Source organism: Simochromis diagramma, unplaced genomic scaffold (genome assembly GCF_900408965.1).
Source record: "Simochromis diagramma unplaced genomic scaffold, fSimDia1.1 OVJJ01000079.1, whole genome shotgun sequence".
Classification (NCBI taxonomy): Eukaryota; Metazoa; Chordata; class Actinopteri; order Cichliformes; family Cichlidae; genus Simochromis; species Simochromis diagramma.
This window is the reverse complement of record NW_024387075.1, coordinates 1,718,361-1,745,060: the sequence shown is the minus strand read 5'-3', so window position 1 is coordinate 1,745,060 and position 26,700 is coordinate 1,718,361. Positions and strand designations below refer to the sequence as shown.

The 26,700-nt window shown below is 39.8% G+C and overlaps 1 protein-coding gene and 1 long non-coding RNA gene across 2 annotated transcripts; one reads left to right on the top strand and one right to left on the bottom strand.

The window, feature by feature from the left end:
• Positions 1-1,718: 1,718 nt before the first annotated feature.
• Positions 1,719-26,000, bottom strand: LOC120742305. Its single transcript, XR_005697840.1, has 3 exons — positions 25,988-26,000; positions 7,062-7,066; positions 1,719-1,875 (listed from the first exon to the last, which is right to left on the bottom strand). It is a non-coding gene; the product is annotated as an uncharacterized LOC120742305 (long non-coding RNA).
• chst1 (carbohydrate (keratan sulfate Gal-6) sulfotransferase 1) lies at positions 19,608-24,840 on the top strand. Its single transcript, XM_040045564.1, has 2 exons — positions 19,608-19,991; positions 21,620-24,840. The coding sequence occupies exon 2, from the start codon at positions 21,666-21,668 to the stop codon at positions 22,950-22,952; it is 1,287 nt and encodes a 428-aa protein (XP_039901498.1). The 5' UTR covers positions 19,608-19,991; positions 21,620-21,665; the 3' UTR covers positions 22,953-24,840.
• Positions 26,001-26,700: the final 700 nt, after the last annotated feature.

The following is a 26,700-nucleotide window of genomic DNA, read 5'->3' as shown; positions in this document are numbered from 1 at the left end:
GGTGACATACCTGCACCCCAAGCCCTGCGTGTGTGGGTGGGTGTGGTAGAGCGGGAATAAGGAGGCAGCTGAGGATGGGGAGGGAAGAAAGGGAGGGGCCAGCTCCCCCACTGACCCCAGTAGGCACCCCCACACTCTGGAACCCACCAGGGCAAGGGGGCCCAGGCCCATCCGGACCGGGGCCCGCAGCAGCAGCACCGCCCAGCCCCACAGAGTCTGGGGCAGCCCACCTGACTCCACCCCAGAGAAAACTGCACCCACCCCATCATCCAATCATCTCCCAAACTACACAAGACAATAGACACCCAGGTTGAGTTCATTCTCCACCTCTCCTAAATCTCTCCCCCCACCTGCAGAGTGAGCTCCTGTAGTGAGGAGACCACCTGCAAAGATATAACAATCTCCCCACCAGTTAGAGAGCCCCCTAGTTGGGCCGATGCACCAGAGGTCCCCTGCACTGGGGCTGAGCCCCCCTGCACCCACCCGCCCACTGCTCCGGCGACAGGACAGCACCCCCAAGCCTCCACGCCCGTCCCGGACCCTCCCAGGGGCAGCCAGACTACCAGGCCAGTAACCAACATCCGCCAACACAGACCCTCCCCCATCTCCGCTGTACGCAGCCACAAGGAAAACACCATCTAAGAGCCCCCAGAGCTCCTAACCAGGTCATGGCCACATCCCCCAGGTTAGGCCCTCCAGGGAAACATCCCTAGGGACTCCCCAGACGCCCTAAGGCCGTCCCTACCCCCATATCAACCTCAATAGCGAAGGCAGGACCAAACCATGACCCCCCACCCCCACTAGATGATGAAGCCGATCAAAGGAGCCCAAAGGGATTGATCAAATGTGATGGCAGAGTTTGTATCAAGACTAATGTGATCTATTAGATGGTTTTTATATTGGTTAGAATTAAGATTATTTTTATTTTTCCAGTTAATGAGGACCATTTTCTTGGCAATGCATAGGGCCGTAAAAAAAACGTGGGCTGTGTTTATTTCTGCAGTGACCTGATCCAAGTTGCCCAGCAAGCATACTAAGGGGGAGGCTGGAATGTTACATTTCAGACACTTTGATAAGTCTTCACATATCTCACGCCAAAATTTCTGAACTGGTGGACAGAACCAAAAAGCGTGGATGTAATTGTCCGGTGTATTTGCTGTGCAATGTGAGCAGATGTTGGAAGGCGTATAGCCCATCTTGAACATCCTATGACTAGTATAGTGCACTCTGTGTAATATTTTGTATTGTATTAATTGCAAACTGGGATTTCTGATCCGTTGAAAGGTTTTTAAGGATATCTGAGACCAAGGGTTTGGGTCTAAGTTGATTGATAAATCTGCTTCCCATTTTGCAATAGGAAGGGATATTGATTCATCTATTTTAGAAAGTGTTCTGTATATTTTAGACAATAATTTGGGGAGTTTTAGACTAAAAAATTGTACCACAGTTGGTGGTGTTTGTAATTCAGCTTCACTGGGATTAAATTTCTTTTTTACTATGGATTTAATTTGTTGATATTCCAAAAATCGTTTCTTGGTGATCCCATATTGTGTAACTAGTCTGTCAAACGAAATAAAGTCTGTTCCTTCCAATACATGTTCCAAGTATTTAATTCCTTTGCAACTCCAATCTGGAAAGTTTATCGTATTATTGTTTTGTAATATGTCCGGATTGTTCCAGATAGGTGTACGTTTGCATGGGATTAATGAAGACTCCCACCATGCTGTCAGAGAAGAGCTAATATTGATGCTTTTAAAGCATTCATGTCGTTTGATGTTTGAGCTGATAAATGGTAGGTCTGAAATTTCTAGGTTATTACATAGTGCCTGTTCTACATCTATCCAAGGTTCATCTAAGAGGGTGTGTTTAAACCATCTAGAGGTGGGTTCCAGAGTGTGGGGGTGCCTGTTGGCTAAAAAATAGTGATTAAAGTTAGGCAGATCTAATCCTCCTTTATCCTTGGTCTTTTGTAGTGTTTTTAAGCTGATACATGGGGGTTTATCTTTCCAAAGGAATTTAGAAATATACGAGTCTAGAGATCTGAACCAATCTTGTGATGGCTTATTTGGGATCATTGAAAATAAATAGTTTATTTTTGGCAAGACCATCATTTTTATAGTGGCGACCCTTCCCATGAGTGATATGGGTAAAGATTTCCATCTAGCCAGGTTGCCTTCTACTGTCTTTAAAAGTGGGATGTGGTTTAATTTAGTTAATTCTGAAAGTTTAGGAGAAACATTAATACCTAAATATTTTATATTTCCACACTGCAGTGGGGAAGGAGAAGAATTATGGAAGGAGCAATTAATGGGAAGAACTGTTGATTTCAACCAGTTAATTGAATAATCTGAGACACTTGAGAAAGAATTTATCAATGCAGTTACCCCAGAGATATTGGTTTGTGAGTTTTGGAGAAAAAGTAACACATCATCTGCATAAAGGCTGATTTTATGTTCTATATTCTTACATTTTATGCCCTTAATTGTTGTAGCCTGTCTAATTGCTGCTGCTAGTGGCTCAATAAAAATTGCAAACTGTGAAGGGGAGAGTGGGCATCCCTGTCTGGTGCCCCTCAGAAGAGAGAAGCTGGAGGATGTTTGGTCATTTGTTCTGACACAAGCTGTTGGGGAGTTATTTAATATTTTTAACCAGTTTAAGAAAGAGGGTCCAAAACCAAATTTGTGTAAAGTTGCAAATAGAAATTTCCAGTTAACCCTGTCAAATGCTTTTTCTGCATCTAAAGAAAATATTATGGTTTCAATGTTTTTACTGCATGAGTAGTCTATTAAATTAAGTAATCTACGTGTATTTGTTGATGAGTGCCTACCTTTTATAAAACCAGTTTGGTCAGGATGAATTAAAAGGGGGGTTATTTTCTCTAATTCACCACATTTTCTTTCCACTTTCTTTTTACAGTTTAAAATAGGCATTGCTTTCCATCTACTACCTCATCAAGGATTTTACTACTGTTTCTGCTGAGGGATACGGTTCTTTCCAGCCAAACTACTCTGAGACTATGTAAATAACTGCCCACTGGGCAGCCTCCCTGTGAACAATTATTTATTTACTTTATTGTTTTTTAGTAGTCAAAGTACCTTTGCTAACATGACATACCTTATCTGCTTAGTAACAGCATAGTAACATCAAATAGCACCACACCAATATACAGGATGACAGACTTCTACCTATATAATCATAAAAAAATGAAAGAATGGCACTTTAGCTGGCTTTAAATTTCTTGTAATCCTGCTGCATGTTCTTTATTTTGTCCAAACATTATTTCTATGTGATGGATGCACAAGGTAACAAGTTGCCAGCAAGACAAGTTCACTTTGATCAGTTAAAGTCAAGCAACAAATGTCATTCCAGATGCTAAAGGACTGTTGGCATCAATATCAAAAAACTGCAAAAGATGCCAAAAGAAAACATATTTCTGACATTATTCTGTCAAACTGTGACAACCCACGTGTTTTATTTAAAACCATTAACTCTGTTCTTAATGCACCACATACTGACTGTATCGAGCCCTTTTCTGAAGCCTGAGAAAATTTTTTGCACTTTTTTTTATTGAGAAGGTCTCCTTCACCAGGGCTCAAATCTCTCCTTGTGCTCATGATCGCTCAGTCTCTGCTTCCTGCTCTGGTCTCTTTGACAGGTTTGAGCTTTAACCTCCTAGGACCTGGCGTCCATATATGTGGACATCACATTTGGGTTATTTCGACCAAAATACTCAATTTTGCTTTACAAGGGCCTGATATTCATGGGGACATTATACTGCTACTGTTCCATCAAAATTTTAAACGCATATCCTCATATGTGGCTCTTTTTTTTTCTTAAAAACAAAATTAAGGTAAAAAATAAAATCTGGTAATTCTTTGTTTTTACATTCATCGGGCCCCAATATGCCCAAATATCAAAGAGAAATTAAAAATGCATGCCGTGGAAGAGTTCGGGTCTTAGGAGGTTAAAGGAGACTCCAAATGGGGGTCCCTCCTGATTAAAAAATCTGCTCTTGATCCTACAATTCTTGCGAATTACAGGCCGATCTCCAAACTACCTTTTCTTTCCAAAATTCTTGAAAAGATAGTTCACAGCCAATTAATGACATTTCTGGCAAAGCAAAATCTTTCAGAGGTTTTAAACCCTTTCATAGCACAGAATCAGCCCTTTTAAAAGGTTTTAATAACATATTTTTAGTTACTGACGCTGGGGATTGTGTTGTTCTTGTGCTTTTAGATTTAATAGCTGTTTTGTTTTTGATACAGTGGATCATGCCATCTTAATCTTTATTAGGGGCACTGCACTGGAGTGGTTCAGATCCTACTTGGCGGGGTGAACTTTTTCTGTTCCTCTGTGACCAGGTGTCGTCCCACAGGGTCCGGTTCTAGGACCCCATCGTTTTTTCTTTATATCTGCTTCCTCTTGTTTCTATATTGAAAGAATTGAAAGAAAGAATGGCATTGCATTTCACTTATACAGTGTTCAGCATAAATGAGTACACCCCCTTTAAAAAGTACGAATTTAATCAGTAGCTCTATGAACAAACGAACAATTTCCAAAGTTTTATTGAACACTTGTTTAACTCCATAACATGAAATTAAGGTTAATAATATAACTTAGATCACAAAATCCTCAGTTTTACTCATATTGGTTGAAGCAAAAATGAATACACCCTGCAATAAATTTACTACATCTAATATTTTGTATGACCACTGTGATTTCCAAGGACAGCACCAAGACTTCTGGGCATGGAATGAACACATTGGCAACATATTGCAACATCTATCTTTTTCCATTCTTCAAGAGTAACCTATTTTAGAGCCTGTATGCTGGATGGAGAGTGATGCTCAACTTGTCACTTCAGAATTCCCCACAAGTGTTCAATTGGGTTCAGATCAGGAGACATACTTGGCCATTCAATTCCCTTCCCCCTGTTCTTCTTCAGAAATGCAACAGTAGCTTTAAATGTGTGTTTTGGATCATTGTCATGTTGGAAAAGTGCACGACGACCAAGTGCACAGAGTGATGGCAGCATCTTCTCCTTCCATCTTCCTATTTGTTTTATCGTTCACTGTTGTTTTATTCTATTGTTATGAACATATTTACTGTACAGCATTTTGGTCCTGTGCTGGGTATTTTAAAGTGCTTTATAAAGATGGATTGGATTAGACTGGATTGGATTGGAAAAACATACTGCCTGATTATGTGCTGTATTTTAAACCCACCTATTTAAAAAAAAAAAAAAAAAAAAAACACCCCCACCTGTATTGTGCTCCATGCTTAATCTAGCATTGTGCCTCTCACACTCAATATTGCTTTCTTTCCATCCTTCTGTTGCCCATAGAACCACAGGGTGATGGACCTCAGGTGCAGACATCCGTCTGGTGTGAGGAGTTGCCATGTCTTGACATCAGTGGCATCTATCCACTCATGTGGCCAACTTATTATTCCAGCTGGATATATGATGACCAGAAGAGAATTTGTATGGTAGGCTTTGATCTTATTTCCACGATTCGGCTGACTTATCAGAGCCAATCTTACCTTCTGGAGGTATTTTACTGTCTGTGACCTTCATGCATCTTTATCATGGTTCCTGCTGGCCTGTGGGATACCCAGGTACATGTAGCTGACATGTGTATCTCCTACTCTGCAGATTTATCTATTCTGAATGATATCCCAATGTTTTTGCTGTTGAGCCTAGTGAAGTGGATCAGTGAATCGATTCAGGAATAAGTGATGCCATCCTTGGTAGGAGGCTGATATTAATTCCAGTCCTGAATTTACATCCATTCTCTTTATCTATATTGTAAAGATGAGCCACCTTAGGAGGTGGCTATGTAGAACAGCAGTGGGGACTTTGCCTCACATTGTTATATTCAACACTTGATGTTGACTTATGTGATTGTCTTGGAGTTGCCTTCCAGTTCTCTTCCATAGTCCCAGTGAGTTCCTATGAATGTTATTAGAATACTACTAGTTAGAGCTGGGCGATAGAACGATAACGATATGTATCGCGATATAACTTTTTCTCGATAGAAAAATTAAACTATCGCGATAGACCTCGCCACTCTTGTCCTCTTAAAAAAAAAAAGAAAAAAAAAAAAGAACAGCCAATCCAAATTAAGTAGCGCAGAGCCGAACCAATCACAGCCGCAGCGTCACGTCACGTGACTTGTTACGTACAGCACAAGTGCCAAGCCACACATGTGTATTTGTTTGGGAAGCAGCCAGCCACCGTACCGCCCGGGTAATGGAGGAAATGAGTGTGCCGACTAGAAAAATCAACCGAGCGTGACCGAAGGTTACCGAAGAGAAAACAGATGATGGTTCCAATGCCGGAGAGATTGTCGAACGGAAGAGCCATAGAAGTTCCATAGTGTGAAGGTATTTCGGCTATTTCAAGTCTGACAAAAAAACAGAGTAGCGTGCACTGTAAATTGTGCCGAAAGCAAGTCTGGAAATACAATAAACTGGTGCATGCGCTACGTCCACACGTACCCGGGTATTTTTGAAAACACAGATTTTTCTATGCGTTTGCACCTTTCGTCCACACGTAAACGGCGTTTTTGGTCACTGAAAACGAAGATTTTTTAAAACTCCGGCCAGGGTGGATATTTTTGAAAACTCAGTTTTTGCATTTACGTGTGGACTAGAAAAATGGAGAAAACGCAGCGTCAAAGGTGTGCGCATTTTTTGACGTCACACTGTGCGCCACGTTATTGTTTCGATTAAATGAATTTCTACAATACTGTTACTGTTAATTCTACTCTCTGCAGTGTTTAAATGCTTACATATACACACAGTTACTGTCCCTCCACACATACGACTCGGTTCTGCTTCTATGCCCCAGCTTTGTTTACTTTTTCCCACCGAGGCTTCTAGACTTCTGATTGGCCAACATTTCTGCACGGTTAGGAATCTAGCTCCACCTGCTGCTTTGGCATGTTCATAGCAGCGTTTTCCTTCATTTCTCCCTTTATGTGTGGACGGGATTATTTTTTAAAACGAAAACGGAAAATCTCCGTTTTCAAAATACCCAAAAATACCCAATACGTGTGGACGTAGCCTCAGTCTCTGACTGGAAGCGCTAATTCGTCATTCGGCTTTTGTCAGACTAAAGTAACTGTTAAAACTGTTTGAAAAGCTAAGCTATACAACAAGGAGAGATTGAGAATTTCCTTTTAGTTCTCAGTTTATTTGATATTGACAAAAGTTAGTCAGTTTTGTCTGTTCTTCTGTAAAACAAACTAAGATTTATTTTTAGAATTAATATTTTGTTTCTAAGTGGAATTGACAATTTAGTAGTCTGTTTCGTTTGTTCTATTTTGAAACTTAAACGCTTTAGCGGCTGCCTTTTGTGTAGTTTGCAATATTTGTCTTTATTTATCTGAAAAAGTCTCATGTTCCTTAAGTACATCTACCCTGTTGAACTTATTATGGGAAATAAATATTTAAATAAAAACAAGCTGCTGATTATTTCACATTTTACTTGTGAGCAACGGCACATTTAAATCTTACAAATATAGTTATTTGGCTTATATCGTGATAGATATCGTTATCGCCTGAAATGAAAAAAACATATCGTGATATGAAAAAATCTTATATCGCCCAGCTCTACTACTAGTCTTCTATATTGCGAAGCACTACAGGGGGTATTTAGTCCTAGATTTTCTGTAGTCAATCTGGGCACTTTTTAGAGTCTAATCTTAGAGTCCTGGTAAATGGACTGGTTCTTATATAGCGCTTTTCTACTCTATCTGAGCACTCAAAGCTTGTTCATTCACCCAGTCACACCCATTCACACAAGCAAGGCTTTCAGTGCTACCTAACTAACATTCAGACACATTCACACTCCAATGGATGCATCGGAGAGCAACCATGCAGACTGGAGTAGACTGGGATCGAACCAACAACCTTCCGGTTGCTCTACTACCTGAGCTACAGCCACCCTACTGTACTGTTCTATCAACGAGGAGCCTGTGGTTGGTTGACCTCGTGTTATTTTCCATGCCTTTCTCCAGCCTTCTTAGCTTAGTAGCTATGATACCTAAAAGGATTTCCCATGTTGTGAAGAGGCAGGTAATTACCCAGTCTAGATGAGTTCCTACTCTGAGCAGCTCCCTTACTGAGCTGCTCATGGAGTGCCGTTAGCTTCTTCAGCCAGTAGGCGTGGATCATGTCAGGTTCTGGTGCTGTCCAGTTCCTCATTCCGAACTTTCATTGTAGGATGTCTGCTGGATGTCTGTTGAATAACTCATTGTTGAATTATCGTTGCAGTGGTATATGTGAGCTCACTGGTTCCAGTGATACTGGCAGTGGGGATGGTGCATCACCTGATAGCACTTTGTCAGTGAGCCAGGGTAGTCATGCTCTTGGTTGGGTGGCTGCCTCAAGTTTGACCTGGTCTCTACATGCATGGTTCCCACCATGAAGCATGGCAGAGGAGGTGTGATGGTGTGGGGGTGCTTTGAGACACGGCATTCTGTCCGATTTGCATTTAGTTGAACCATTATTTATTTTTCAAAAGGACAATGACCCCAAACACACCTCCAGGCTGTGTAAGCACCATTTGACCGTAAAGGAGAGTGATGATGTGCTGTGCCAGATGGCCTGGCCTCCACAGTCACTTGACCTAAACCCAAGTGTGATGATTTGGGATGAGATGGACCGCAGAGTGAAGGCAAAAGGGGCAACAATTGCTCAGCATCTCTGGGAACTCCTTCAAGACTGTTGGAAAACCATTTCAGGTGACTACCTCGTAAAGCTCATCAAGAGAATGCCAAGCGTGTGCAAAGCAGTAATCAAAACAAAGGGTGGCTAGTAATATAAATATATAAATATATAAAAGATGTTTTGAGTCATTTCACATTTTTTCGTTTATTACATTATTCCATATGTGTTCATTCATAGCTTTGATGCCTTCAGTGAGAATCTACAATGTAAATACTCATGAAAATAAAGGAAAACCATTAAATGAGAAGGCATGTCCAAACTTTTGACTGGTAGTGTATACTGTGGCAAGGAATCAAACCCCCAAACTATTGTTATAAAGACAGTGATAAAAGTTTTCATTTAATTGCCATTCAAATTTTCATACAAATTGCTCCACGTGAGGTGTGGAATCTGTCTTTCTGCCAGGTAAAGAAGAATATGAGAGCAAAGAGGGAGAGACTGATTGAAAGCATAATGTTTCAGTATAACACACATCTGCCCCTTCCAAACAGGTTTTCAGAGACCCAGATTTCAGTCCACTGCATTAGGCAGGTCAATAGAAATGGAGTCCTTTAATTTCCCTTATCTTTCTAATTACACATAATCTCCTAGTCTGTCAGTATGAAATATATTAATAAATAACAGGGGTTGATGGGTATCCTGTGAGACAGACTGATTTAACTGGAAGGCATCCTATTCCCTTTTAGTTCTATTAGATAAGACACAGTTCTCTAATCTACCATTTAGGATGTCTGTCACACGTAAATGAGTCATCCCACAAGCACATTACATGCCAGTCAAAGGAGCAGAATGATTCATAGAGGTACAGCGTAGACAGACTGATAACATACCCTAGTGATAAAATTTATACACTCTAAAATGATTTCAGAAAAGTTATATTTGCTTTAATTTGCTGTATGTTGATTAGGTGGTGCATCAGGGGCAGTATTTCTGTGATACCTGTGGCAATGCAGTTGTGTAATATGTTATTTTTGTTCATATGATCAGGTTGTCAGTGGGTAGTTTTACTGTAATGCCCTTAGGCATATGAGGGAAGCCATTTGACTTTTACTGTCGTATGTACCATCGACACAGATGTCACATACGACAGAAACCCTGACAGAATACAGTGTTATAGTTTTGATTTAAATGAAATCTTGGGAATTTTATGGCTGTTATGACTATTACCTATGACTAAGTAATTCTATAATATTGTCAACACTACCATAATAGCTGTCTCACCTTCCTGATGAACAGAGCAATGATATCATAACACTTATATTGGGATTCCCATCTCTGTTCAATGATGTCCCTTCTCAAACCACTGTTATAAAACATGATGTTGTGTTGACTAACCCACAGAAATTAAACAGCGCACTTATCGGGTTAGCCCAGCAAAGAGGGAAGTTATAAAAAAGGAAGTTGACTATCTTCTTCAGAATGGATTTGTGGTGCCAAGCTCCAGTTCCTGGAGATCACCATGTCTCCTAGACACAAAGTCAGATAGACTCCCAAGATTCTGCACTGACTTTCAGAAGGTAAACTCTGTCACTGTGCCAGATGCACATCCTTTACCTCTTATCGATGACTGCATTGATGAAATTGGGCCTGCTAAATACATTACTAACCTTGACGCGTTGAAGGGGTATTGGCATGTTTCTTTAACACCAGAAGAATCTGACATTTCAGCTTTTGTAACTCCTGATCACTTCCTGCAGTACATGGTTATGCCTTTTTGGCATGTGTGATGCTCTTGCTACCATTCAGAGGCTGGTCAATAAGTGTTGGAAAACATCCCTAGTTGTGGAGCTTACTTAGATCATAGTTGTGTATAGTAGTGACTGGTCAACCCACATGGCTACATTGAGAGAGGGCTTCACTAGCCTAAAAAAGGAATCCCCAATGTTGAACCATGCCAAGTGTGACTTTGCTAAAGGCAGTGTTCTCTACCTTGGTCAGCAGGTTGGTCTAGGAAAAGTGCATCCTGTCAAAATCTCTGCAATTAAAGAATTCCCCCTACCAACCACCAGGAGGAACTGTGTTGTTTCCTTGGGATGACTGGATATTACCGGTGTTTTTGTAAGAATCTTTCCTCTGTTGCTGCCCTTCTCACTGACTTAATCAGTCCCTCAAAACCTTTCGTTTGGTCTGAGGGTTGCCAACAAACTTTTGAAAGCCTTAAGGGCATACTTTGTTGCACCCCCGTCTTGTCTGCTCCCAACTCCTCTTTACCATTCAAACTGGAAATTGATGCGCAGTTGGGGCAGGAGCAGTGCTTCTCCAGGAGGATAAGCATGATGTAAGTTACTTCTCTCGCAAGTTAAACATCATCTCAAGTATTCTATGATTGAAAAGGAGACACTTACTTTGTTGTGGGCCTTGCAATATTTTGAAGTTTATATAAAGTCAAGTCCAAATTCAGTTCAAGTCTTCACAGATTACAACTCTTTGGTGTTTCTGTCTAGGACGTATAATCATAACCAATGACTTATGTGTTGGTCACTGATTATTCAGAACTATGTTCTCAACATCAATCACAAAAAGGGATCAGAGAAAATTGTAGCAGACAAGCACACAAATCATACAATAAAAAGAGATGACAGCAATGAGGGTCAAAATACTGTTGTAAAACTAGTAATTGGCTTTATTAGTCATTTGATTTTTATTTGTCTTTAAATATTTATTATATTAACTGCAATGCAGGTTTTTCACATGTAACTTTACATACAAATGGAAATTTAAAATTAGAACTGCTAAGGGTGAGTTAAGAAATAGATTAATAGTAACCATATGAACCTTGCTTCCTCTAACACACAATATTCGGCCCTTTCTGACAATTTCTCTAGATTTAGTTAAAAACAAATTACACTAGTGAAATCCTCACTTGCTCCACTGCTGTGCTTTATTCCTCAAATTTAAATGTAAACAAACAAACTCATTGAAAAGTGTGTATCGGGTCATTATAGGAGGTCGAAGTATCCAAATCTGAATTATTAGTGGTACTGCAGAAATACAGGAAGTTATTACAGAAGTTATTCCAACTTTATACCTGTCAGAGTAGTTTGTGCAGGATTTATATTAGGTGATTGAGTTGTAATGAGATATCCAGGTTTTGTGATTTTCATAATGAATATCTTGGCACATGACTGGAATGCTGTTCTTGATGCAACTGTCATGCAGAAATATGCAATAGCATTGGTATTTAATATACTAGATCCATTAGCCATTAATAATACCAATTTGTATTAATATATAAAGAAAATTGACTGTGGAGTACTCATAAAAAATATTTAGTAACTTCTTACTTCTAAGACTGGAGGCATAATAGTTGCACCCCTAAGAACTAATGCTACTGCTGAACAGATCATTAATAGCACCCAGGCTTGAAACACCATTATTTAGGCAACATATTAATCACTGATTCCAGTACCATAGGTGAAAATGAAAAACTCCATTGGTTTTAATTAAACTCTATCTTGCTTCGTAGCACTTTACAAATGCTATTGCCTTAAAAGGAAAGAATCTTTTAAATATAATATATTGTCTGTAGTGTGATTTAGATCATTACCTTAAAGAGGCAGAGAGCAGCCTTCAAATATGCAAAGTCACATTGTAGTTAAATGTGTGCTCCTGCACAGTCATGGTGTGTATGTGTCAAATCTAAGATTTTTATTTTTGCTAAGGCTATGTAGTAGTTTATCACTACAAATGGATGCATGGAGAGATGGGATATATGGTTTCTATTTGATTAAATAGACCTTTGACAAAAGATCCAGTACAGGAGAATGACAGCCACAGCTCTGTGGGTTTACACTGAATAAAGCTCATCCTGAGGGACAACTGCCTAGTTGGAATTTCAAGCAGCCTGAAGAACATAGAATAGTGCCACTGGTGCTGGAGGCAGGAGCCTTTTCAGGCCATTTACTTATTCAATCAATCAGCATAAACAGGGATGACCAACTTTGGCAACATGCTGTAGTAAGTAACAAAATCTACCAAGCCACAATATAATTTGTGTAAAGTTTGTCTAATTGCACAGTAGGCACTTAGAGCTTTCATTTCAAAAGATTTGTATCACATGGAGGAAAGAAAGAACTCACTTCACTTACACATATAGCAATTAGAACATTCCATCCAGATTTCTGAAACACACAGTAATTGCATCATCCGAGTCTCAAGCAGCCATGTAATTAGGTGAAAGTGTAATTGGAAACCACAGTTACAAGCACTGAAAAAAATAATAATCAACTCTGGAACAGCATTAGGCTACAATGGGAAGAATGACTAAAATTATAATGATAGTACAAAACATTATCAGTCTATTACTCTACAGAGGCTATTTTAAGATTGTAATGAGACATCTTCGTTCAAATTATAAGTGCTTCAGATTTAAATATAGTGCATCCAGAAAGTATGACTTCCCGGATGCACTTATTTAGTACTGATTTCATGTATTTCATAATAAAGCCTTATTCCCAAATGGACTGGGTTATTGTGAGTAAAATTTTGAGGTGAAAAATCAATTTAATCCATTCTGGAATAAGGCTGTAACATGACAAAATGCAAAATAAGTGAAATGAAAAAGGTCTGTGAATACTTTCCAGGTGCAATGTGCATGTATTTAATTCATGATTCTGACAGTTAGTTACATTTTTAGTGTCTAAACTGGTGAGCAGGCAAAATTGCACACATATATATGTTAAGCAAAGCTATACAGTGAGGTGAGAACACCTGAAATGATGCTGTTGGCACAGATGGACATGCGGTAGACAGATGTAGGAGTAGAGGTTGGAGAACAAAGTGGTATAGTTACGCAATGGGGTTGCACTCAGCCTGCTGGTTTGTGTGCATTCACAGATCACCAATGCTTGCTTTTTTGCTCACTCAAACGAATCTGACAAGCATGACTGAATGACTCAAACACAAATCAGTGCTCTTTTTTTCCCCCTACGATTGGCTTGTGATAAAGTCCAAGATTAAATTAATTCTTGATCTCGGTAACACCTCACAAAGCTAAGGAAGCTACAGTTATCTGTGTCTCTGAATCATATTTCTTGATCTTCAGCACTATAATTTATTAGGTTCCTTATTACTGTTTCATTAATTGTTTTCACGGTTAAGTTTTTGTTATTAGGTCAACATTTCACATTGCTCGAATCAGAGATTGGAAAGAATTTTGGACACAATGTATGCACTAAGTTTTATAGCGTATGTAACAGCACAGGTGGGACAGTATGAGTAAAAACTGATGGGGCTTGAGGTTTCAATTTAATTCAATTTTATAGATTATGTACAGCTCAATTAACGACTGCGTTCCTTATGAGCGGCTGTCTCAGAAGATCATTATGATGCTATTGGGGGAAATGTTGCTACTCTAAAATGTAAACTTCTGGTTTGAGGGGTTTTTTTGTTGTTGTTTTGGTTTGGTTTTTTTACACCAATTGGCGTCTCTGTGTGTTGAGAAGGATAAAAATATCAACTATAATAAATGCAGAAAACACAAAAAGGAGTGTTGTATTAAATAAAAATAGTTGTGAGATGCTGTATCAATAGAAGTAGTCCACAGGTTTGTTTTTTTTTTCAAACTTCAAGATGCTGTGTGATCTGCCTCCCCCTATTTTGTATATGAGAACAAGACAATCCCTTGAAATCCTCGTGCGCAGAGCTCCAAGTTGTGAATGAAAAATGGCAGGCACCAAAACCAAGCTTCTGTCACTACGTGCATACTGGCATAAAGATGATGGAGAGAAGAACAAAGCCAGTACCCCCCATTCACACATTATTTAGCCTGGCGTGTTATGAATCTGTTACAAATCCTTTCATAGTGTGCTCAAGAAGAATAGCCTTACGTGATAATGTGCGGAAAGGCTATCGCTCTGCAGCAGCTGTACAGCTTCAGTGTGGGAGTGAGTCCCCTATGACAAGGCTTCCACAAGCTGAGTTCATTGACATGGACGCTAAGGGGACAGCCATGGAATCAGAGCTGTATAGCTGCTGCTTCCCTCGCCTCCCTGTGCACAGATTTAAGCACATGCAGGGGGCTTTCATCTATAAGATTGAGACAATACAAGAGAAGCTTTACAGAGCATCCAATAAAGGGCAAATAAATGTGACCACAAACATGCACAGAGAGAGACGAAATCAAAGACCTGCTGGAGCAAATGATTGCTTCAGATGGTAAATAGTTATAACCATTAGGGAAGATGAGTTTTTTTGCCAACATAAATAAATACAAAGTATGTAAATTTCATGTTTTATTCTAAAGGATAAAACAGGATAAAATGCAAAGTTTCTGCACAAACTATTTTGTATATACTAACATATGGAATTCATATTCCCATGCATTTTTTGATAATATAATATACTAACTATCAAAAAAAAAAATGCATGGGAATATGAATTCCATATGTTAGTATACACAAAATAGTTTGATAATATAATATACTAAAGGCAGCACGGTGGCATGGTGGTTAGCACTGCTGCCGCACAGCAAGAAGGTCTTGAGTTCAATTCCACCATCAGGCCGGGGTCTTTCTGTGTGGAGTTTGCATGTTCTCCCAGTGTTTGCGTGGGTTCCCTCCGGGTACTCCGGCTTCCTCCCACCGTCCAAAGACATGCAACTTGTGGGGATAGGTTAATTGGATAATTCAAATTGCCACTAGGAGTGAATGTGAGTGCGAATGGTTGTCTGTCCCTGTGTGTTGGCCCTGCGACAGACTGGCGACCTGTCCAGGGTGTACCCCGCCTCTCGCCCTATGACAGCTGGGATAGGCTCCAGCGCCCCCTGCGACCCTGAAAAGGATAAGCGGAAGCGAATGGATGGATGGATGGATGGATGGATGGATAATATACTAACCTACTACCACATCATGGGATTTCATTTCAATACAGTCTGTTTACGTTAATTAGAAATATATATTGAGTTTTTCTGTATTTAATTTTTGATTTTTGTTTTTTTTATTATAGTAAATGATTCAGAGCTTTCTCATCTAAATGCAGTTGATGGAGCTATGTTAAGCTAAACCGTGTATAGGTTTTATTTTTCAAATGTGGTTGTTTCATTTTTGATGAATTAAATGCACACACTTTACTGAATCTGTTCACTGGATAATTAAATTAAAAATATATACGTATATTACCACAAATACCTTAAAAATCAGAAGTCATAAAAGTTGGAGATTTGTAATGTGTGTAATTCTCACTGTAGTTTAAAATAAAAAATGAAAATGTTGCTTTGACACGGCCTAACCTCACCAGAAAAACAAGACTCACATTGTTAGATTGCTTGATTAAAGTTTTGTGTGTGTGTGTGTGTGTGTGTGTGTCCCTTATTAACATAATTACAGTGAATTAATATATTTTAACCTAAATTATAATTTCCAGTAGTGGTCCAACACAGCGGAAGTCCCGTGTTTAACTTGTGCCACTGTCACATCTTCTTCCATTCAAAGTGGACAAAAACTTATACCTGTCATTTCAGGAGTCGCTGTTAATCAACCTTTTGTGCAGTTTATGAATGAAGGCATTTTTTTTTCATCTTTTTCACGTCTATGTAAAAATTTAATTTGGAAGATATCTGCAGTGACAGCTCATTAACATCTAAGGTCTCCAGCATCTCAGGGTAAATCTTTGTGTCTCTGGCACAATGCCACTTTAGATATTTTAATTACCTCAGTGTCATCTTTCAGCAAAATGTGAAACCAATTCCCCTCGAGCCATGATCCCAATAGTGTGTTTACTAGAATCATAAATAAAATATAGTTTTATTACTTAAAGATAGTCCCCTCATGATGTAGTCCAGCCTTGTCTGCCGTGTTGCCATTACTGGATCACAATTGCTGGACTTGTGTTCCACGTTTATGTGCATGTGTTTGATTTTATTTTGAAAAGGAAAATATAAAATAGATATTTTATTTCTGTTCTGTTCATGCTTGGATGATATTTAGATGCTTAGATCCAAGCAACTGATAATGAATATTTTATAATTGTTATGCAAAAATCTCAAGACTGTCTAAAGACTGTGTGTTTAACAGAAATGTTCATGTAAAGGTAAACCTCTAATTGAAGACTGGTCCATGTAATGTGTGAATGTGACCATAACACTGATATTCTGCATTATCCCTGTGATGACCTGGCAATGGGCTACACACTGCCACTCACCTAATGCTGGTTTAGTCTCCATCCCTCACTGACCCACTTTGAGGTAACATGAGTATGGAGTTCAAAAAAACAAAACAAAAAAAAACAGCTTCTAATAATTTCACAACAACAGTAGCAGTGAAAGTATCCAGTAGATGTTCCCTGTAGGTGCTTATAAAACTTGGTCAGTAATGGGGAGGAATACTTTGTCCCAGACATAGTGTTGAACATTCAGGCAGCAAACTTTCAAAAAGTGCCCTCATTTTTAATTGGGTGGCAGTAGGCTCCTCCCTGAAGTCCTTTCATTAACAATATTCACTTTTTTTCATTACTATTTTAAATGTTTCTTTGACAGTTTTTCAGATCTGTTTCCTTTTGACACCCACTGTGTTCTTTTTAAACTCATATCATGTTCATTATCACCACACCCAGTCCTTTATCAAGTGGAATGCAGATACCCTGGAGACAGAGCTTTGCAAAATCACAGAGCCCCAGGCAGTAACACTGATGTGACAAGTTTATGTCAAAGGCAAACTTCTTTTTTTCATAAATAATTTTAGCCAGAATTTGACATGTAGAATAGAATAGAATAGAATAGCCCTTTATTGTCATTGTACATGTACAGCAAAATTGTGGGTGCTGCACACCAACTGTGCTGGAATAAAATATTAATAGTAGGTGGCAGGAATAAATAGCAAACAAGAGAAATGCATACAAACAAGAGGGATATATGAAAAAATAAGAGAAAGGCACACAATATAAGTGCTTGGAAGCAGTGGAAAGAAAAAGTTTGGTCTGAATAGTCCATATGAGTGGTAGAAGTTACTCAGACCATGGCTCAGACTGGGTTGGCACTGGTGGGGTGTGGGGGGGATAGTGTTTGTTAACAGTCCGAATGGCCCAGGGGAAGAAGCTGTTAGTGAGTCTGAAGGTGTTGGACCTGATTGACCCGAGGCACCGACCAGAGGGCAGTGGGTCACCTATTATGGCCATGGATTTCCTGAGACAGGAGGATCTGGCAATAGCCTCCAGGGGTGGCAGAGGGCACCCAATGATTTGGGGGGCGGTGTTAATTACCCTTTCTGTAGCCTTCCTGTTCTCAGTAGTGGCCCCTGTGTACCAATCACCCAGGCAGTAGGAGCACATGCTCTCCACTGAGTAGTAGTAGAAGGCCAGCAGCAGCAGCTTCTGGTCCACGTTATTCTTCCTCAGGACAGCCGCTTCTTTACCAGGGGATTGATGTTGTAAGTCCAAGTGGGATCATCAGAAATGTGGGTGCCCAGAAACCTGAAGGTGGAAAGAGATTCCACCTGTTTTCCATTTCTAAATAGAGAAGAGTGGACCTGTCTGTGCCTCCTGGAGTACATGATAAGTTTGTTTGTTTTAAGGACGTTCAGCTTCCGGTTATTTTCTGAGCACCAGCAGGAAAAGTTCTCAGCTCAACAAAGCTCAACAAAACAACAATAAGTGAACTAAACAAACCTGAGGAGCTCCATAAAGTTCAAGAACAAAAGACAAGCTTCAAATATGTAATTCCATGCTAATCAAATATTTGAATTTATTAGACCCTGAAAATGGAATAAATCCATGAAGATCCTCAGACACAATGCCTGTTTTTCAGCAGCTTTATTGACAAAGGTTATGTTTAGAAATATTTATACACATACAAAAGTTCTCTCACTTTGGAACATTTTAACAGTGTTGTACATTTAATTCTGCAGCTCCAGGACAATAGTAATCTTTTTTTCTTTCCTTTAACTTTCTCTGTCGGAAATAAGTAAACATCATACAGTGTATGGTGTCATGTACCCTTTTTTACTTTTATTTAGGTGAAATCAAATATATCAAGTAAAAACGTATGAAAATGGTCTATAAAGATAAAATCATGAAACTTAAATATAATGGAAATGAGCAACGAATTTATGTCAACTTATTCTTTCTATTTTTCCCCCCTTTTCTTAAAAAAAGTTATTATAAACAAACTAAAAACACATCAATTACATAGAAAAATAGTAAAAGATAATAAGCCCCATTCAGGCACACACACATTGGAAACCTTACACCCTTTATGTGTGTCCTAACACAAAACAATCAAAAAGCACAGAGTATGTTTTGTACATATTATTGCCTATGACATTCTGTGCTACCACCCAGTGGAGGACTTGGCTTAGTTAGCTGTTTAACAACATGCTAGCAGTCACAAAAACCTAAATAAAGTTTTCAAAACGTTCCTAATATTCAGCCAGTATGTTTCCAATAGTTTAAGAACATAAATACTCATTTCATTCCTGAAATAGGGGATAATTTATTAAAGATACACCAACACCATGATGCTCTTTCAGCAGCTGCTTTGAGAATGAGGCATCTTGGCCAGAGCTCCCCCTTCTGGCAGCTGCAGGCATAACAAGTCAATCACACGCATCATTTTTTTTCAGAAAAGCTTTGATAGGTAGTATTTCTTTATTTGGTAATAAAGTGATTCGCCCTTTTAATTGATTTAACATTGTTTGCATTACACCAGTTTACAAAAAAATCGACTGAATTCCAACACCACAGTTTCATTATGTACCTAACTCTGACTCATGATGAATATCATGATAAAACCAGTCTATTACATATGTAATTTAAATGACATGGCTGATAGAATCATAATGAACTTGCTACCAATTTGGCGGCGTGAAAGGCGATTGTGTGTGTTGCGTCTATAAGGTTGGGCGTGTGCGTGTGTGTGTGTGTGTTAGGGAGAGAGAGAGAGAGCGAAAGAGAGAGGCAGGTGGAAAGGGGAGGGGTTTGGGGTGGTCCAGACAGTCGGTCCTTGTGTACCTCACACACTCAGCCTCTGCGCATCATTTAAGGAGAGCCCGGTTGTCTTCACCGCCTGGCTTCGTAGAAACACCACAGCCGCCTTAGCGTTACTCCAGCACTTTTCCCTCCCAGTTTGTTCTTGTTTATCTGAAGCCAGTCGTTCAACTTAAAAGCGACTCTCCAGCGTTGGATGGAATATACGCTTGTGAGTGGCGCATTTATGCTCCCCTGACCGAGAAGAAGCGCACAGTGGAAAACGTTTTGAGGACTAATGGAAACCAGCCGGGATTCATTGGCACACAGAACATCATGAGAATACTACAACTACCAACAAGGTATAAGGAAACAAGTGTGAACGCACTCCATAATATTACTTTATCTCGCTAAAATCTGAACATTAACACGACATTTCTTTTACACCTATGGTTATTTTTGAACACTTGCTGGGTGGGATGGCTGTTTTGTTCTATATTGTCCTTATCGCGCAGCGTTGGTAAGGATGTCTGCATCGCAGAAAATCTCAGTAAGCCAAACCTGTTCCCGCTGCAGTGTACTGGGCCCTTTTTTTAATTTAAAATGTCTATGATAAGAAAGCGCCGGTGCTCTCTGCAAGCATGAGTCGTCTCATGTTGAAATCGGTGGTCAGAGAAAGCAGTTTTTTAACGTTAAGAGTATAACAGTAAGCTATCATTATTTCCAGCCCCTGCACACAAGCAGAGAGCTCTAGTGTGTCAGTGCATTGGAATAACATACGTCTTATTTTTCATTTAAAGGTGGCGGGGGGGGGGGAGTGATTTTAATTTGACTTGCTATCTTAATGTCTTTCCTCCACATCCTGCTTCTGAGGCAAGACTCTCATGCATGCATGGCTTCTGAAGTGGTGATGGTTAGCCTTTATTTTTGTTTAAGTTCCCCATGCCAATGCACAAGTCCATCACAATGTATCTTAAAAGGTAAAACCTTAATGTGACTGATTCTTATATAATACATTCAGTATTACTTTCAGTTCTATCACCAGTTCCCCTTGACATGACATTGGCAGTAAATCTTGAAAGTATTGTTTACATGTCTGTGCTGGCTATATAAGACTGTTTTGTCTTTTCCAGCAAGGGCAATGCTTAGATTCTCCAATCAGACCAAACAAGGTCCGGGAATTAGATGCAGATATGATAGAACAGACACAGAGATTAGGGAGGATGCATGGGAAGTGCTGCAGTACTTGGTGAAGTGAGTTGTGTGCCTTATTATATGACTATAACTTTTATAAACCAATAACAACAAATACACAACTTGAACAAGCTGTTTTTTAATGTTATTTAAACAAAGAGAAGATTTTTCTCATCATATATAAATACTGTAGTCTGGGCTTTCAGACTGCTTTGTGTGTTTTGGGAACAGATAGAACTGGAATGAAAATAATGAGTTCAGACCTTTTAAAAAAAAAAAAACTTTTTCATTTTCAAAAATTAAACTGCAGCAAGAAAGAGGAGGCAAACGGAAGGATTAGGAATGAGTCATCGTTGGGTCAAATAAGCACATCGCAAGCAGTATTTTCTTTGTGGTTCTAGGACCAAAAGGTTGCAGTTTCCTTAATTATGCTACATATGCAAAAAGAAAAAGGGTTGGATTAAATTTGATAATTCATGTTGAAGCTCTAAACAACAGCCCTAAAAGAAATTCTGTCTGAGCCATAATCATAAGATTTAATAGCGAAATCAACTGGAGTGCAGGTTGTCCTTCTGTTAATTGTGATATTCAAATTAGATTTCATTGTAATATACTTCATTACATTACCATCTTATACATCTATAGACAACACGCTGTAAACCTGTATGTTTAAGTGATCTGCCATGTAGTATTGTGTTTGATTAAAAAGGAGACAGACGAACATCAGAGGGCTTTTGCACATTTACAATGCCATACAGAAAATCCTTTCTAGAATAAAAAAATTCTTTGTTCACAGGGAGGACCTGGCATGGACCGCTGTGTCTAAATGAAGTGGTTCAGCCATGCAATGTTCCTGGAAGGCAGTGATTCTGCTGGCCTTGGCCTCCATTGCCATCCAGTACACGGCCATCCGAACACTCACCTCCAAGCCTTTTCAGCTGTGCCCGTTGCCCAGCCCCCAAAACTGTGGCCTGGGGGGCCAGGAGACCGAACCTCCCTTTGAGCGGGGGACAGCAGGTGGTGGAGGCTGTGATGACTACCCTTACTTTTCCATCAATGCCACACGAAAAACTCACATATTGGTCCTGGCCACCACGCGTAGCGGATCCTCCTTCGTTGGCCAGCTGCTCAACCAGCACCAAGAGGTTTTCTATCTGTTTGAACCTCTTTATCACGTTCAGACCACGCTGATTCCACGTCTATCACATAGCCGCAATGCGGCCGATCGCCGTGTGATGTTGGGGGCCAGTCGAGACCTTCTGCGTAGCCTGTACGGTTGTGACCTGTATTTCTTAGAGAGCTATATCAAGCCAACACCTACGAACCACACCACAGACAAACTGTTCCGTCGTGGTGCCAGCCGCGCATTGTGCCAGCAACCTGTATGTGATGCCTTTGGGCCTGCTGATGTTAATGTGGAGGAAGGGGACTGTGTTAAGAAATGTGCAACCCTCAATATGACCTTAGCCACAGAGGCCTGCCGCGAGAAGCGGCATGTCGCAATCAAAATTGTTCGAGTGCCGGAGATTGGAGATCTGCGTGCTTTGGTTGAAGATCCACGTCTGAATATCAAAGTGATTCAGCTCGTCAGAGACCCACGCGGTATCCTGTCGTCACGGATTGAGACATTTAGGGATACATATCGTCTGTGGCGTATTTGGCGGGCCACAGGGAGAAGGCCCTATAATCTTGACTTGAGTCAGCTCACGGTTGTCTGTCAAGACTTTCTCAGCTCTGTTTCAACTGGTCTCACCCATCCTTACTGGCTGAAAGGGAAATACATGTTGGTTCGATATGAGGATTTAGCGAAAAATCCTCTTCTTAAGACAAAGGAGATCTATGACTTTCTGGGGCTGCCTGTGGATAAAAATGTGGAAGACTGGATACATGCAAACACTCGGGGCAGCAATGAGCCTTCAGCAAAACACAAGTTTGGTACGGTGAGGGACTCAGCAGCTAATGCAGAGAGCTGGCGCTTAAAACTATCTTTTGATATGGTGGAATACACACAGACTGTGTGTCAAAAAGTACTTCACCAGCTTGGATACAAGGCTGTGAAATCAGTGGAGGAACTGAAAAATATGTCCCTCTCACTGGTACAGGACAAAACTTTTGTACCATTTTTGTAACAAAGATAGTTCTCTAATGACTATTTTTGATATATTTATAATTGTTGCCTTATAAGGTCCTTTGTTTGTTTGATTTCTGTATTTTTGTTTCCTCAAATTTGCACTAAACTTTAAAGATTTTGAATGCACCAAGGGAATTATGGATGACTCCCCAATGTTACAAACAGCACATTTTAAATACAAAGTAATCAAACAGGCTAGTTTACAAATGTCCCATGATTTAGTTTTGTCCATCAGTAGAATCCAGACGGTACCGTCTTCATCAGCTGTCTGTATGCAAGTTGATGTTGTTTTGAGAAAAGTACGATGTTCCTCGACAAAAAAAGAGAGCAAGAGACATTTTTTAGCCCTGTGATGGCAAAAGATTGACTGTACAAATCCTACTGTGCAATAAATGGTGAATGTCGCAGTCAACCTTTACCACTATGGCATTTCTATCCATGTGGGAAGAGAAGAGATACTTCTGACAGATGCCACGCTTTCAAAGGATAATTGCAGACAATTAATAGGCTCTCAAGTTAAAGGGACCAGAATCCCATTGGAGGTCACGAGCGTTTCATCAGAGGATTTACAACCATCTGCGATACACAAACACACACTAATAAAAGGTAATGCTGAAATCTTCATTACTGTAAGAGAATATGTGCTAATTCTCAAGAACATTAAAAGAAACGCAGACTCTATGTAGAGACTGGAGCATTCTTATGAAGAACCATTGTTTTCCCCAGTTTTATTTATCAATTTATTTATGTTTTAATATGTCGAGTCAATTGAATCTGAATTATTTGCAGTGTGAAATTTTACACAGCCTGTTCTGTCTTTAATTAAATTGTTTATGGCACTGTTCTCCATTGGTAGCGTTAAATCATCATTTAAAACATACACACTTGTTTTGATGGCACCTGATAAGTAGGACTTTATAAAAACAGAAAACATTGCTTGGGCAGGAACAGCTCCTGGATTCTTTCTCAATAAAACGAAAGCACGGCTCCTTAGACAGTCCATGATGCTCCTATGTTTATTTACAGATATGACTTTCATAACTGAGGAAGATATGTTTGTGCCTTTCCAATTTTACCAGGATGCGTGGGCAGTTTATGGCGTACAGCCACATTAACAAAGTCTGCATTTGATGGCGTACAAAGAATATATGCTGTCCATAATTCCGGACGAATTGTTTGATCATTAAAGAAGCAGCGAATGCGCTGTTTCCATCAAGTTGTCTTAAGGGGAGAAGGTCAAAGAAGAAGTACAGTACACCACAGGCATATAAATTCATGTGGCATTACTTTTCCCTCCACCTTGCAATCAGCTTAAAGAGGAAGTTTTTGTGATTTTATATATTTATGGAGAGCAAAAACTGATGATATTTGGTTGTAATGCAATTCGAATAAGAATTCCAAGTAAATAAATAAAGTCATTGCAGCAATATTTGATGTAAAATTAAACACATTATAACCCATTTGATATCGATGGTGTCTTGGGCGATTAGCGCTGCTACAAATATGGTTTTTATACCCCCAACCGGCACAAACTGCAATGCTGTCGAAAATGCTCCCACAGTTGGTTCATATTCAAAGTCATGTTTACCAGGCTTATGCAGTGGCTAGTTTGGCAAACTGTCTTCACAGTTTGTGTGCAAAGTACAGTCACAATTTCATGCTGTGCACTGCATTTCTAAATATCCCGCTGTTACTGTAGCAGCTTAAAAATGAATGTGTTGGACTGTGTAGCACAGAAACTGTCAAGGGTGCGTGCACAAACCACAGCTGCACCAAGAAGATGCAAAGTAAACACCTTTCAGAATGATGTCGGTAAACACACTGAATATAATATGAAAAGCATGTCGTAATTTAAACTTGGCACATTTGCCACAAATAACAAAAACGAAAAAAACAGTCGGAACTGAGTTAATTGTTAATTGTTGCAACTTTTAATCGGGTACATATTGCCTTCAAGGAATAAAGTAATAGTTACACTCTATAACATGACTAATGATAAAAAATATATATATTCAGGGATCAAACATGAGAGATATATAAAGGTTTTAAATTTTATTAAAGCAATACAGTACCTCTGCTGCAATAAATGCCTCGAGTGAAGATCAAAGTAGTGTCCTCAACACCAAAAAATGTCAAAAATCCCAACGTTTCCTTACCCTCGTGGGCTTTTTTTCTTTTTTGGGGTTAATTTAACTTTTTTTTTAAAAAAACTGAATTTGAACCACTATGAAGTGTAACTGTGCAGTCAAGATGCTCATTTATTTGCATGCATTGACCGCTTGTTTACCCATAAGAGATAAACCCTGTGAATGGAGCACCACACGCCCGAGCTCATCAGTATTGGTGACCGAATGTCCATTGAGATGCAGAGCACAAACCTTTGATCCTCCTCTGTGCCGAGACTGGAGGCAAACTCTCTCTCCTCCTCCTTTTCTCTCTCTCTCTGCCTGTGCTTTCTCCATCATCCACCTCTTTCTTTCTTACAGAGATCTCAGGGGATTGTTCCTTTGCTTCAGTGCTCACTCTCTGTTTTTCACTTTACCTCTGAATCTTCTGGATGTGCTTGGCATACTTTTAATTTTAAACTTTAAAACTAAAAGTGGCTGCGAATCCGGGAATTATGTGCATTTATGTGATTTCTTTGAGCAATTAAAGGAGATGGATTGACATTTTTGGAAAATACGCCTTCTGTCAGAAAGCTAGAAGACCGGTTTATCTTAAATCTGAAACCGTACCATAGCAGCCAGTTAGTCATGCTATGCACAAAGGCTGGAAATTTGGAAACCCTTTATGTAGCACTGCCTGACACTAACACTGATTTCTGAAGCTCACTAATTAAGATGTCAGATGAAATATGTTCTGCCCCCAAACTGAAGAGTTAAAATATCTGTAAAGCTAAATCTCGGTGCTCCCCCCGCCTAGTACTTGTACTACTGCTGCTGTGCTAAAACAGATGCTATCTATCTTTTAATCTAATATCATTATAGGAAGCTTTTCAGCTGTTGTGTGACTGACAGTTTTTAACCTGTCCACAGTGATAGTAAATCTCCCTTAATGGGCTTTAATGGGATCTAGAATGCATCAGCAGCACACGCTTCTGAAAAGTAAACCTGCACTGCTGTCATTCATGTCATTTACGTCCTGTGAAATAAAGAGCCCTAACATCATTAGACAGTTCGTCAATAGGCTTTCAGCTGAATGATATCTAGCTGAACACGAACGCGTGTGATCCGAAGCTCTGCATTAAGCTCAACTCGGCTCCTCGTTTTTACCATTGAACTGTGCCAGTTTGCCAGTAATGGTGCACTTCCTCCACATGCCTGACCCCCGCACACAGTTTGCAGCCTGCTTTCCATGTGTTGGTGTGTCGGGTATGTTTCTGGGCTCTCGCTGAGTCCCTCATGTTGTGTATTGTGTCCCAGGGCTGAACATATGGTTCACAAGCCCCTGGAAGAAATTAGAGGAATATCCCTCTCTCTCTCTGTCTCCCTCTCTTTTTATTCTTATCCTCTCATAATGTGACCTTAATAATCCAACCCTGTGTGACTGCATGACAGAGCAGAAAGATATGTGCTTCTTTGTGTGCCCGCTGTTGGCCGAGCTGTGCTGACTGAACATGCCCTGCTAGGTTCTTGTTAAGAGTCTGCAGGAATAAAGTGATAAACTTCACAAATGGAAGCCCGAGATTAAAATCTGCTGCTCACACGTCTTGCTTTTGTCTTTGTTTACACGAGCGCATTTGTTAG

Coding starts and splice junctions, on each gene's coding strand:
- chst1 (XM_040045564.1), top strand. CDS start 21,666: ATGCAATGTTCCTGGAAGGCAGTGATTCTGCTGGCCTTGGCCTCCATT.